Raw genomic sequence first — 14,043 nt, 5'->3', positions numbered from 1 at the left:
AGCAAGCATTTCATGGTTAAGTCTACACCTGTTGTATTCGGCGCATGTGACAAATACCATTTGATCTGATTTGATTTTAACACCCCCTCTTCACCTGGGGAACGTGGACATAGATCAGAGAAGTGAGAGAGACATGATAGATTAGTTCTGCCCAGCGTCAGACAAACATGACAACCTTAACCCTAACTCTAGGACTGCATCCCAAATAGCATCATATTCCCTGTTTAGATCACTACTTTAGACCAGGCCTCGATAGGCCCTCGTCAAAAGTAGTGCACTATGTAGGGAATAGGGTGAGTTACATAGGGCTCTGGTCAAAAGTAATGCACTTTGCAATGGATAGGATGCCATTTGGGACATAATTAACCCTGCTGGTCTGTTCTCTGTCCTGTAGGCTTCATCTGGACAGAGATTAAACAGATGTGGGATGGAGGGTTCCAGGACTACATCCATGACTGGTGGAACCTCATGGACTTTGTTATGAACTCTCTGTACCTGGCTACCATTTCTCTGAAGATCGTTGCCTATGTCAAGGTACTGTATGATGGTTGTTGTGTACTAGATAATATGAAATACGCTTGAATAAATTGTCGACGAATTCTTGAAAGTACAACCACCTTACACTCAGGCTTCATTTAAATGAGTAGGAGCGCCTCACGCTCGTCAAAAGTTGTCCGGTGGAGAAGGCCGATTGGACTTACTATGTAATGCCGCCTCGCTGTCTCACCCCCTTCTCCCACAGTAGAGTTTGACCTCTCCCCTCTCTGTCTCTCCCTCTCTTCCACAGTAGACTCTGATCTGTCCCCTCTCTGTCTCCCTCTCTCCCACAGTACAGTGGCTTCAGGGCCAGGAACGAGTGGCAGATGTGGCATCCTACCTTGGTAGCAGAGGCTGTGTTTGCCATCGCTAACATCTTCAGCTCCCTCCGCCTCATCTCTCTGTTTACAGCTAACTCCCACCTGGGACCTCTACAGGTCAGGATTATCATACTAGATTCACATGATTTGTCATGTAATACTATGTTTCTGTCATTATGTCCAGGAGCAGTATGTATTAAGCATCTTAGAGTAGGACTGCTGATTTAGGATCAGTTTTTCCTTTTAATTCACAATGAATAATATTATATGGTTGGGGGGGACCTGATCCTAGATCAGTATTCCTACTCTGAGAAGATTGATACATACAGTATGGCCCCTGATCTGTAAAGCACTGAGCTGCAATTTATTGCATGAAAGGTTCTCGTTTATGATGATGATTATGATGATGAATATGACGATAATCCTCATGATTCCAGATCTCTCTGGGCAGGATGCTGCTGGACATCCTTAAGTTCCTGTTTATCTACTGCCTGGTGCTCCTGGCCTTCGCTAACGGGCTCAACCAGCTCTACTTCTACTACGAGACAGACGAGGGACTGAAGGGATGCAAGGGCATCCGCTGCGAAACACAGAACAACGCTTTCTCAACGTTAGTAAAGACCTGATAATGTGTTCCTCTGTAACATGTTTAACTTTTGGGAGGGTTAACAAATTCTGTTAACTTTCCCAAAATGCCCGGAATCAGGAGGCAATTAGCAGAAAAACCAGGAATTTCATGAATTTGGGGAAAGTTACTGGAATTTTGCAACCTTACATGTTATTTTATTGAGATAGATATGTATGTTTTGCCAATTGGCTGGATTAGGGCAAAACTGGAATGGCAGCCTTTTATGATATCTTGACTATTCATGTAGATTCAGCTTACGTTATACATTTTGAAATATAACCCCCTCTCTCTTGCATCCCTTTCTCTCTCTCTCTCTCTCTCTCTCTCTCTCTCTCTCTCTCTCTCTCTCTCTCTCTCTCTCTCTCTTTCATCTGTCTCTCTCTCTTTCATCTGTCTCTCTCTCTTTCATCTGTCTCTCTCTCGTTCATCCCTTTCTCTCTCTTTAATCTGTCTCTCTCTCTTTCATCTCTCTCTCTCTCTCTTTTATCTCTCTCTCTCTCTCTCTCTCTCTCTCTCTCTCTTTCTCCTCTAGGTTGTTTGAGACACTCCAGTCTTTGTTCTGGTCTGTCTTTGGGTTGATCAGTTTGTATGTGACCAACGTGGAGGCAGACCACCAGTTCACAGAGTTTGTAGGGGCCACCATGTTCGGAACCTATAATGTCATCTCTCTGGTGGTTCTACTCAACATGCTGATCGCCATGATGAACAACTCATACCAACACATCGCTGTGAGTGAAACCTTAACCCTAACACTAACCCTAGCCATGATAGACAACTGCTACCAACACATCGCTGTAAGTCTTATGCTATCACTGGAAAGCAAAATTATTAATTCATTCACTTGTTTGTGAGCCCAACAACCTGTCTGCGGTCATTTTATATCACACAGTTTTGTTCATATCACTTGTTCAGATGCTTAGCATGTGTTTTCTGTTTAGGATCATGCAGACATTGAGTGGAAGTTTGCAAGAACCAAGTTGTGGATGAGTTACTTTGAAGAGGGAGGGACTCTACCTTCTCCATTCAACATCATCCCGAGCCCCAAGTCAATCTGGTATTTCATCTGCTGGATCAGGAAACACATCTTCAAGATCACCAGGCCCAAGAAAACAGAAACATTTGGAACCATAGGGGTGAGGATGTGGTCTCTAGTCTACATCAACAATAATTGTACTGAACAGTAGGGTTGTAAAATGTTCCCTAAATTCCCAGGTTTTCCCAAAATCCTGGTTGGATTTCCTGTATTTCTTGTTTATTCCACTCTGATTCTGGGAATCCTCCAACTGAGATTTCTGGAAGACCTGGCAATTCTGGAACTCCACTGAATAGTTCACAGTTGAATCTTCTACTTCTTCTCTTCTACTCTATTCTCAGAAGGTTGTTCTCAACAAATTATCATGAATGAAATGACCTGTTCTTCCCAGAATGGTTAGACGTGTGTCATGAGACATAACTGTTCTGATAGCATCAGCAGTTAGAAGTTAAAGGGATAGAGGGATCGTTCGGGAACTAATGGGATAGTTCGGGATTTGGGCAATTAACAATTTTTATGTCTCTGCATCCAGTATAAAGGGAGTTACTGGTACTTTCGCAAGCCAATGCTAACTCGTATATGCGCTAGTTTAGCGAAAAAGAATAGTGCAAAGACTGGAAGTCTTCACGTAATGTTAGTTAGCATTGGCTCACAAATCAACCTCTACCTTCCTTTATACTGGATCCAGAGACATTAAAATGGTATCTACGAGTTCATCTGACTCTGGAGAAGAAGATAAAGGGCTTCATTGCCCAACTCCCAAACTATCCCTTTAACAGAGAACGGGCAGGTGATGACAGAGCTAGCTGGCCAACTCTCCCCCAAGAAGGAAATCACATGAACTGATTAGTCATGCTGCCTGGTGTGCTTTTGGAGTAAGTTAATGTTCCTCTTTTGTAGAGACGGGCTGCTATAAATGTAAGAATAAACCACCAGTATCAGGTATTTATATTTAAATTGATTATTTCTCAATCATTATGTGTCAGTTTTCAATGTTTTTTATTCTGCTGATGCACATATTTTGAACTTGATTTTTCCCAAATGGCACCCTATTCTCTATATAATGCACTACTTTTGACCAGAGTCCCGGTGAAAAAGTAGAGCTCTATGGCTCGATTAAAAGTAGGGCTCTATGGCCCCGGTCAAAAGTAGGGCTCTATGGCCCGGTCAAAAATAGAGCTCTATGGCCCCGGTCAAAAGTAGAGCTCTATGACCCAGTCAAAAGTAGAGCTCTATGACCCAGTCAAAAGTAGAGCTCTATGACCCAGTCAAAAGTAGAGCTCTATGACCCCGGTCAAAAGTAGGGCTCTATGGCCCGATCAAAAATAGAGCTCTATGGCCCCGGTCAAAAGTAGGGCTCTATGGCCCCGGTCAAAAGTAGGGCTCTATGGCCCCGGTCAAAAGTAGGGCTCTATGGCCCCGGTCAAAAGTAGAGCTCTATGACCCCGGTCAAAAGTAGGGCTCTATGGCCCCGATCAAAAGTAGAGCTCTTTGACCCAGTCAAAAGTAGAGCTCTATGGCCCCGGTCAAAAGTAGAGCTCTATGGCCCCGGTCAAAAGTAGAGCTCTATGACCCAGTCAAAAGTAGAGCTCTATGGCCACGGTCAAAAGTAGAGCTCTATGGCCACGGTCAAAAGTAGAGCACTACAGCATATAGCAAATAGGATGCCATTTGGGACACATTCCTGTACCTGTCCACTCTAAGGATTATGTTTTCCATTTTATCTACAGAAGTTAGTAACCCAGGAGTGGATGTGTTTGGTATGATTCTATCACCCTGTGGACTGTGTTGTTTTCAGGAGGTTTTGAGGAACCTGGTGAAGAGATATGTAGCAGCCATGATCAGAGATGCCAAGACAGAGGAAGGACTGACTGAGGAGAACTTTAAGGTAAGGTTTGGTTTCCTCTGACATTCCACATTTCTTTAAAAACAATCTGAATTCAGCACCAGACAGGGACTACAAACTAAAAATAAGCATTGTTTCTGTCTCCGGCAATGAATGATAATTGACCTGCACTGTCCACTGTAAATGTCATAAATAGATAAAAAGTTGTATGTGTGCATGTTTCTTTCCCCAGGAGCTGAAGCAGGACATCTCCAGCTTTAGGTATGAGGTCCTGGGGATGATGAAGGGGAAGGTGGGGCCTGGGGGTGGGGGCGTAGCTATAGCAGGAAGTAAACCCAGTGAAGTGGCAGGGGCCTCCAGTCTGGTCTACCCTGACCACTCCTTCAAGTACTCCCCCAAGTTCCCCCCGGCCACGCTTAAGACCAACATGTTTCACGTCACCACATCCATGCTCCAGCAGAGGGCAGCCCCCTCCTCCACCTCCTCGTCCACATCCCCTTCCACCTCTCAGGGCTTGAACCGACTGGTCAACGGCTCTGTGGTACCCTCTTGGACCTCCACTGACACCTCCTCCATCCCCACCTCCTCCACTTCCATCTCCTCTCCCTCCTCCACTCCCTCCATCAAAGACGGACTGGCCAGGAAAGACATCTGTGACTTTGGGCTCTACTCTGTGTCTGAGGAGATGGGGGAGGCTGACCTGGAGGAGCTGGACTGTGATGGAGAGAAGGAGGAGCAGGGTGGAGCGAGGGAGAGGACGTGTACAGAGAAGGAAGAAAACGAAAAGAGGGGAGAGTGAAGAAAGAAGGGTTCATGTTAGAACAGACTGTTGAGGATGAGACTGCTACGTAGAAGGACTATAGAGTGAATACTGTTCAAAAGACCACAAGCGATTTGAATGTATCATTATGATACGTCTTCATGGAGACCTGTGTAGTAACTTGTCTTGCGACTCCAGAACCAATTCAGCTCTCAGACTAATATATTCTGGTCTAGAACGTATAAGCCTGAGACCTGGAGACTAGAAGTCTGTTTCTTGGTTTGTGTACCAAATAGCACTCTATTCTCTATATAGTGTACTACATTTTACCAGGGGACATAGGGCTCTGGAACCAGGGGACATAGGGCTCTGGAACCAGGGGACATAGGGCTCTGGAACCAGGGGACATAGGGTTCTAGACCCAGGGGACATAGGGTTCTGGAACCAGGGGACATAGGGTGTCATATGGAACAAGCATATAAGATGTCATTCTCCGACCAGGATTTCTGGAAAACCTGGGAATTTGGGGAAAGTTACCTGAGTTTTGTAACCCTAGACGTGATAGAACTATCAGTATTTTATTAACAAGCCCTGTCTCTGCTGCTTCCTCCAGTCAGCCCCCTGCACAACGATCCCTTGTCATAATGCATAACGGAAAACACTAATGACTCTTACAGGTAGATCTGTACAATGTCACACCTTAGCGAATTATTCAAAACTAGTTTGAACCCTATTTCCTATATAGTGCACTACTTTTGACCAAGTCAAATTAATGTATTGTGTTGGAGGTTTCATGATGCTTGTATCTAAACGAAAATAGATAATTGTAAGATTGTTCTATACATCATTTGAGGTTAAGTGTATCCTAGTAGCTGTGTGGGCTAATAATCCAAATGTTTGCCTTGGTGTAATTTGAGCCAATTACCACAGGGTATGTTGAGCCAATGACCATGGGGTATGTTGAGCCAATGACCATGGGGTATGTTGAGCCAATGACCATGGGGTATGTTGAGCCAATGACCCATGGGGTACTTTGAGCCAATTACCACGGGGTATGTTGAGCCAATGACCACGGGGTAATTTGAGCCAATTACCACAGGGTATGTTGAGCCAATGACCATGGGGTATGTTGAGCCAATGACCACGGGGTATGTTGAGCCAATTACCACGGGGTATGTTGAGCCAATTACCACAGGGTATGTTGAGCCAATGACCATGGGGTATGTTGAGCCAATGGCAAGTTGAGCAAATTTAAATGTTTTCTTCCCATGCGTAATCCAAGGCATTATCGCTGGGATAGGAGGTAACAACAGGGACTGTCCTATTTTAAAAGTGTTTAAAAAAGTACAGTGTTTATTAGGTGTTAAGCCTGTGTTAAAATATGTTTTAAATTATTTAAAGACAAAAAAGTGATTGTAATTGTGTTAAAGATAGACATTGTTTAAAAAGGTAGTGGTAATATTTAATTCAGTACAGACATTTGAAGGCGGCTTAACTTACCCTGTCCCACAGTTCATATCACCCTATACCCGGTGTGTTGTGCCAAGAGACTACTTTTTTTGGACAAGCTATGTTTTCAAAACTGTAATGTTTACATGAATTCGGATTATTTCCATGTTATAAATAATACTATATTTCCCTTTACGGAGTGATACAGAATGGAAAACATGTCTTAACTTACCCAACTCTCCCCTACAACTGAATGTTGACATAGCTTAGCTTGTGAAATACCATTCATTAGCTTTTTGTGAGGAATTCCCCACGTTCTTACCATATGATGCTATACTCAGTACTGACAGTAACACTGCACACTAACTCAGCTCCCAGCATCCCATTGTTAACCTTAAAGGGGCAATCCAAGAGTGGTACAGCCATTTGTGCATATTTTGGGGGGCTTTTTATAGCTCCGTTTATTTGAGTGTTTTCTTCTTTAGGCCCATCCCTCAGCCGTTTACCAAAACAAGTGGTGGAGTTACCACTTTGTTGTTATCATGTCAGGATGTGAGGCAGATGGTTCAAGTCTCAGAGATGTATTGACTATAGAGGGGGAGGCAAAAGGCAGGTTGAGGACAGGCAGGGGTTTGTTATCCTGTAATAGTTGGCAGACGTAGACGGTAGGCAGGCTCAGGGTAAAGACAGGCAAAACAGGTCGTAACCGGGGAGACTGGAACAAAAACAAGAAAGAGGAACGAGACAAGGCAAACTGGCAACAGTCAAAACAGAAAGCACAGGTATAAATTCACAGGGGATGTATGGGAGACACCTGGTGGGAGACACAAGACAAGGTGAAACAGATCAGGGTGTGACAGTTGTTTTTCGAATCCTAGATTTGCCCTTCAAGGTAAGATACTGGGACTCAGCATCCCATTGTTAATTTATTAGATATGTATACTTTCTGAGGGAGTGCTAATGTTGTGTTTTATATCTGGCATTCATTCAGGCTCCGGAGGGCTATACAACATGAATCAATAAACATAAATATGTTTTTAACATAGATGATTTGAAGTCAGTATCACCATCCTTTAGACAGACAGTGAGCGTTTTCTCACATATATATCACCATATATCACACGTTCCTCATTCATCTTTTTGCACTTCCATGGATATTCTCAGCTTCACACCTACAGATCTGCTGGAGTGTCTCATCTACTCATTAGATCTCTGTCTCCATGGTAACATGAATTGGAAGAATCCTTTTCTAATATGAAGGTACTTCACTGCTACTTCAGACTGGTTAAGGTCACACAGAGGAACATTCGCTTGGCTGAGAAACCTGTTGAAAGTCGTAAACGAAACATTTTTTACATATATTTCTGTAATCGTTTTTATGGTAGGACAGATAGGAATAGTTTGTGAGACAGACATAAAGGATTTAAGGGCACAGACAGACGGCTGAGCAGAACTAGTGCACTTTATAGGGTACCATTTCAGAGTCAGACATAGCCCATGTGTCTGCTGCTCCTCTCCCCAGTCACTCAGTGTTCCAGCAGTCTGCTGGCCTTTACAGGGAAAAGTCACACTGCATGTGTTAAATGAGTTAACCAGCCTGGGTGTTAAAACACTGTCATTACTCTCTCATCTAACAGGGACATGCTGCTCCGGGAGATTTCCTGGTTCCTCTGGCTAATGGAAATACTTAATTATGGATTGCAGAGTGAATTGATTGTAGATTGTTTAATAGGATTAGAAACTGTAACAAATCACCATGGATGTGGTGGGACCCTGAGCCTGACTGCCAGTCTGTGGTGGGACCCTGAGCCTGACTGCCAGTCTGTGGTGGGACCCTGAGCCTGACTGCCAGTCTGTGGTGGGACCCTGAGCCTGACTGCCAGTCTGTGGTGGGACCCTGAGCCTGACTGCCAGTCTGTGGTGGGACCCTGAGCCTGACTGCCAGTCTGTGGTGGGACCCTGAGCCTGACTGCCAGTCTGTGGTGCTCTCATGCAAATGATTTTTCACTCTTTGTTATGCTTGGCTTGACAATGACAGCGATTGGAGTTGGGAAACCTTGGCTTTGGACGATGGGCTGAAAATAACTTTCTGCATTCTCCAGCATGTGTCAAGCTGTAAGGGTTAGGGTTCAGGGGACATGTACTGTGTAGTTTCTGGTGTGTGTACTGTGTACTGTGTAGTTTCTGGTGTTTGTGCAGAATCTAGTGAACAGTAGGAGTGTTCTGTTCCTCTAACCAGAGAGAGAAGCACACTGCCCTCCCTGACGGTAGGGTTATCTCTATGATCCTGCCGACCTCACATAGCACATGTGATTGACTTGTTAGTTGGTTTGTGTGGTGCAGACACATCTCTTCAAATAGCTCAGAGAAGCAATTTGATTTGATTGCTCCATTTCCAAAGGTACAGTAAAGTTGCACAGCTCACACACTTGAAAAATGACATTTCAAACACATGCGAACAATCAACAGATCATATAAATATATTATCTTATTCCCTTCTGTTAGATGATAACTGACCCTTATCACCCACACACACTGGTATGATTGTCTAGAGGGTTTTCTTCCTCAAAAACATTTTAGAATGGTGTTGTGTTTTTCTGGTTTTTTTATGCCCATAACACATCACTGGGATTTTCTCCAATTTGCCTCCCACAACAATTGAGTTAGTTCAATTATGAATTCTATTTTTTAAAGGCTCTATGGACATATGAAACATAGGCGTGTGTTTGTGGCATTGTTTGTTCCTCTGACGTGTGGGCAGAGAGGCTGAGCGAGGCTTCCTTCCCTAACATCTTTAGTGTATTAAAGAGTTCATCTGGCTCTGGTATTTACAGAACCCTCTCCTCTCATCTCATCTCCTCTCCTCTCCTCTCCTCTCCTCTCCTCTCCAATAGTCATAGATTCCTCTATGTCACACTACCCTCAGTCCACTAGGTGGGGCTAAACACAAACTGTTACTTTTGACAGATTACTTCTCACTCCTACCTCTTGTGTGTGAGTTTTGTTTATGTGGTTTAATAATTAGGAGTTGATACACAGATTAGTGACTGGCATTGCAGGACTCAGCTTCTGTAGGTCCATCTGGAGTGTGTTTGTGGCTTTCTAAATCTGGAGGCCAGCTTTGTTCTGAATACAATGACGTACAGCCTCCAGTGGTGCCTGCCTGTTCACAGAGGTGACTAATAGTGTAATATGGTACCATGTCTGTCTGGACCTTGTCTGTCTAGAACAAGATAACTCTCTGTCTAGCTACTTGTTTTCAGAAAGGAACGGTGGATGTATGTTCTGTCTTCTACATTGCCAGTGTGGTTTCTACAGGTATTTTCCATGGCATAAATAAATACCATTGTGATTTTTTGTGTGGTTTTTCCTTCAATTTAAACGGAATCTCAACAGAATCTGAAGTATACAATCTGAAGTGGGAGCAAATTATATCAGTATCAAAATGATTACTAAATCAAAAATCTCAATGATGACAATACCTTCCATTAATCTTACAACTATTTCCCCGTATAGTAGCGTGTCGCACCACACAGTATTAGTGTAGAGTGCGTAACATGGTCTTGGAGGGGTGCTGGGTGGTCCAGGCGTGAGTCTGGCTTTGGTGTGTTCCAGTCCTCCCTCTTATTTCCTCAACCAGCCAGCCTAGTGAGTCTCTCCTACTATATAAGTTCCCTCTCCCCAGCCAGATCCCATTTCTCAGTGTTTCTGTGTACCTGGAGGAGCTTCCTGTGATATCATCATGAAGATCCTGTTTGCAGCTCTCTTTGCTGTGTTTGTCCTGTCTAACTTTGACATGGCGGACTCCTCTTCTTATGATAAGATAGTCTACCACAGTAAAGTCAGGGCAAGAAAAGAGGGGTAAGTTTATTATTTTAAATTAGTTTTGTTATTATTATTATCATTAGTAGTAGTAGTAGAATTGTTATTGTTATTATTGGTATTATTATTTGTATTATTATTATTGGTATTATTACTGTTATTATTATTGGTATTATTACTGTTATTATTATTGGTATTATTATTTGTATTATTATTATTGGTATTATTACTGTTATTATTATCTGAAGGACTTGATCTGTATTTACTGATTTATGCTGATGCTACACAGTCTCTACAAATGTGTCATGCAAAAGTTGTTTTAAGTCCAGTGCTGAGTTGAAACACTACTCTTTTTCTGCTTTTATGATCATTTACGGAAACAAATTATATCAGAGACTTTCATTCTGAATATGATTATTTCATCATTTCTAAGTTAATCATGCTTTAAAGTTCACTTAACAACATTTAAGAGCTAATGTAAATAAATTGCTATGTCAGATACATTTTTATGAAAGCAAAATTACCAAAAGTGAAATAACAAAAGTGAAATATACTGTGAATATGAAATAAGGATAAGAAATCAAACAGGCATACAGTATTTATTACATGGTATGCTGAGTGCGTAACACTTTAGATATTCCAAATGTGTTCATTTAACCATCTGTTTCCCTGGCGACCGTTAGACCCAACGTGTGCGCTCTGCAGCAGGCCATGGGGACCAAGAAGAAGTACTTCAGCACGTGTCGTAATTGGTATCAAGGGGCCATCTGTGGAAAGAAAGCGTAAGTGAAGTTTAGTTTTTTGGGGGTTCCTCCAGGACACATTCTTTCCTTTGTGTTCAAATATGAATAATATGACACAGCTAGGTTAGGGTCCTCTGTATGGACCACAGAGGATGTCTCCCAAATTGCTCCATATTACCAATATAGTGCACTACTTTTGGCCCATAGGGGGTCATAGGGCTCTGGTCAAAAGTAGTGCACTATACAAGGAATAGTGTGCCATTAAGGACACAGACATGGACCCAGGAATGATGAAGTCTCATGTGCCACACAGAAATGTCCAAATGGACACAGGGTGATCCCTAGTGCCATGGCAACTCCTATGGACCACACAACGTCAGAGCAGAGCTTAATAATAACAATAATAATAATCATCATTTGGTGGGTGCTTATATTTGTCCTTTTTCGCACATGTACAGGTGCGTATTAATACACGTGTGAATTGGTAATGTTTATACGGGGTATGTGTTATGGTACAGTTTATACTAGGTATGTGTTATGGTACGGGTTATACGGGGTATGTGTTACGGTACAGGTTATACGGGGTATGTGTTACGGTATGGATTATACGGGGTATGTGTTATGGTACGGATTATACGGGGTATGTGCTATGGTACGGATTATACGGGGTATGTGTTATGGTATGGATTATACGGGGTATGTGTTATGGTACAGGTTATACGGGGTATGTGTTATGGTACGGATTATACGGGGTATGTGTTATGGTATGGTTATACGGGGTATGTGTTATGGTATAGATTATATGGGGTATGTGTTATGGTACAGGTTATACGGGGTATGTGTTATGGTACGGATTATACGGGGTATGTGTTATGGTACGGATTATACAGAGTATGTGTGGTGGTACGGTTTATACGGGGTATGTGTTATGGTACGGATTATATACGGGGTATGTGTGGTGGTACGGATTATACGGGGTATGTGCTATGGTACGGTTTATACGGGGTATGTGTGGTGGTACGGTTTATACGGGGTATGTGTTATGGTACGGATTATATACGGGGTATGTGTTATGGTACGGTTTATACGGGGTATGTGTGGTGGTACGGTTTATACGGGGTATGTGTTATGGTACGGATTATATACGGGGTATGTGTTATGGTACGGATTATATACGGGGTATGTGTTATGGTACGGATTATATACGGGGTATGTGCTATGGTACGGTTTATACGAGGTATGTGTGGTGGTACGGGTAATACGGGGTATGTGTGGTGGTACGGTTTATACGGGGTATGTGTTATGGTACGGATTATATACGGGGTATGTGTTATGATACGGATTATATACGGGGTATGTGCTATGGTACGGTTTATACGGGGTATGTTTGGTGGCACGGATTATACAAAGTATTGGTGGTGGTACGGTATGTGTTAAGGTATGGGTTAAACAAGTATGTGTAGTACTCCCGGGTGGCTCAGTGGTCTAAGGCACTGGATGCTGAGTAGTGTTCTATCCTCCTGGATGCTGAGCAGTGTTCTATGCTCCTGGATGCTGAGTAGTGTTCTATGCTCCTGGATGCTGAGTAGTGTTCTATGCTCCTGGATGCTGAGTAGTGTTCTATGCTCCTGGATGCTGAGTAGTGTTCTATGCTCCTGGATTCTGAGCAGTGTTCTATGCTCCTGGATGCTGAGTAGTGTTCTATGCTCCTGGATGCTTAGTAGTGTTCTATGCTCCTGGATTCTGAGCAGTGTTCTATGCTCCTGGATGCTGAGTAGTGTTCTATGCTCCTGGATGCTGAGTAGTGTTCTATGCTCCTGGATTCTGAGCAGTGTTCTATGCTCCTGGATTCTGAGCAGTGTTCTATGCTCCTGGATGCTGAGTAGTGTTCTATGCTCCTGGATTCTGAGCAGTGTTCTATGCTCCTGGATGCTGAGTAGTGTTCTATGCTCCTGGATTCTGAGCAGTTTTCTATGCTAGCTATCCTCCTGGATACTGAGGAGAGACTCTGGATTCGAGCCCAGGCTCTGTCGCAGCCGGCCGCGACCGGGAGGTCCATTGGGCGACGCACAATCGTTCTAGCGTCGTCTGGGTTAGGGAGTGTTTGGCCGGTAGGGATATCCTTGTCTCATCTCGCACTAGCGACTCCTGTAGCGGGCCGGGCGTAGTGCGGGCCGGGTGCAGTGCGTGCTGACCAGGTCGCTAGGCCGGCTTCCAGGTTGGATGCGTGCTATGTTAAGAAGCAGTGCTGCTTGGTTGGGTTGTGTTTCAGAGGACGCATGGCTCTCGACCTTTGTCTCTCCCGAGCCCGTACGGGAGTTGTAGTGATGAGACAAGACAGTAACTACTAACAATTGGATACCACGAAATTGGGGAGAAAAAGGGGGTAAAAAAAACAAAAAAACAAAAAAACAAAAAAACAAGTATGTGTAGATTTACGATCACCCTTTAGAACCAGTTCCCTATATAGTGCACTACTTTTGACCAGAGCCAAAAGTAGTCCACTATATAGAGGATAGGGTGCCATTTGGGACGCAGGGGGAGTTTTAGGAAAGATAACAAAAGGTCTGTGTTATCTTTGACTAATTTTGCCACTAACATCAGAGGAATGTCTAATGTATAAGGATGACCTGCCATCAAATGCCCTCTCATCATCTTCATCCATGTTGAGAAACAAAGAGACCTTTAATGGTACTATGACTGAACTTGAACTTGAGAGGGAGAGTAGTTGAGAAGGATAGGTTTAATTAACATAAACACGAACAGCAGTAAAGAATAATCTAGGAGGATGACGGACCATCAAATACCATCTCTTCATCTAGTGAATGTTGGGAAACAAAGACTACTCTGAAGAGAGTTCAGAGGGTTTAGTAATGAATGTCAAAGGAACAAGATTTAAGATTAT

General features: G+C 43.3%; 2 protein-coding genes across 2 annotated transcripts in view; both read left to right on the top strand.

The window, feature by feature from the left end:
* Positions 1-5,302, top strand: part of LOC139382425 (short transient receptor potential channel 4-like) — a 37,191-nt gene extending 31,889 nt beyond the window's left edge. Inside the window, exons 8-15 of the mRNA XM_071126468.1 lie at positions 395-534; positions 831-974; positions 1,295-1,467; positions 2,018-2,213; positions 2,424-2,618; positions 3,419-3,460; positions 4,317-4,406; positions 4,597-5,302. Coding sequence (XP_070982569.1) covers positions 395-534; positions 831-974; positions 1,295-1,467; positions 2,018-2,213; positions 2,424-2,618; positions 3,419-3,460; positions 4,317-4,406; positions 4,597-5,163 — 1,547 coding nt within the window. The 3' untranslated portion in view covers positions 5,164-5,302. The remainder of the gene's footprint in view (positions 1-394; positions 535-830; positions 975-1,294; positions 1,468-2,017; positions 2,214-2,423; positions 2,619-3,418; positions 3,461-4,316; positions 4,407-4,596) is intronic.
* Positions 5,303-10,117: 4,815 nt separating this feature from the next.
* LOC139382317 (periostin-like) overlaps positions 10,118-14,043 on the top strand; it is a 40,205-nt gene continuing 36,279 nt past the window's right edge. Inside the window, exons 1-2 of the mRNA XM_071126232.1 lie at positions 10,118-10,434; positions 11,079-11,177. Coding sequence (XP_070982333.1) covers positions 10,316-10,434; positions 11,079-11,177 — 218 coding nt within the window. The 5' untranslated portion in view covers positions 10,118-10,315. The remainder of the gene's footprint in view (positions 10,435-11,078; positions 11,178-14,043) is intronic.

This window comes from Oncorhynchus clarkii, chromosome 24, assembly GCF_045791955.1.
Source record: "Oncorhynchus clarkii lewisi isolate Uvic-CL-2024 chromosome 24, UVic_Ocla_1.0, whole genome shotgun sequence".
NCBI lineage: Eukaryota > Metazoa > Chordata > Actinopteri > Salmoniformes > Salmonidae > Oncorhynchus > Oncorhynchus clarkii.
This window is presented reverse-complemented; position numbering and strand designations above follow the sequence as displayed.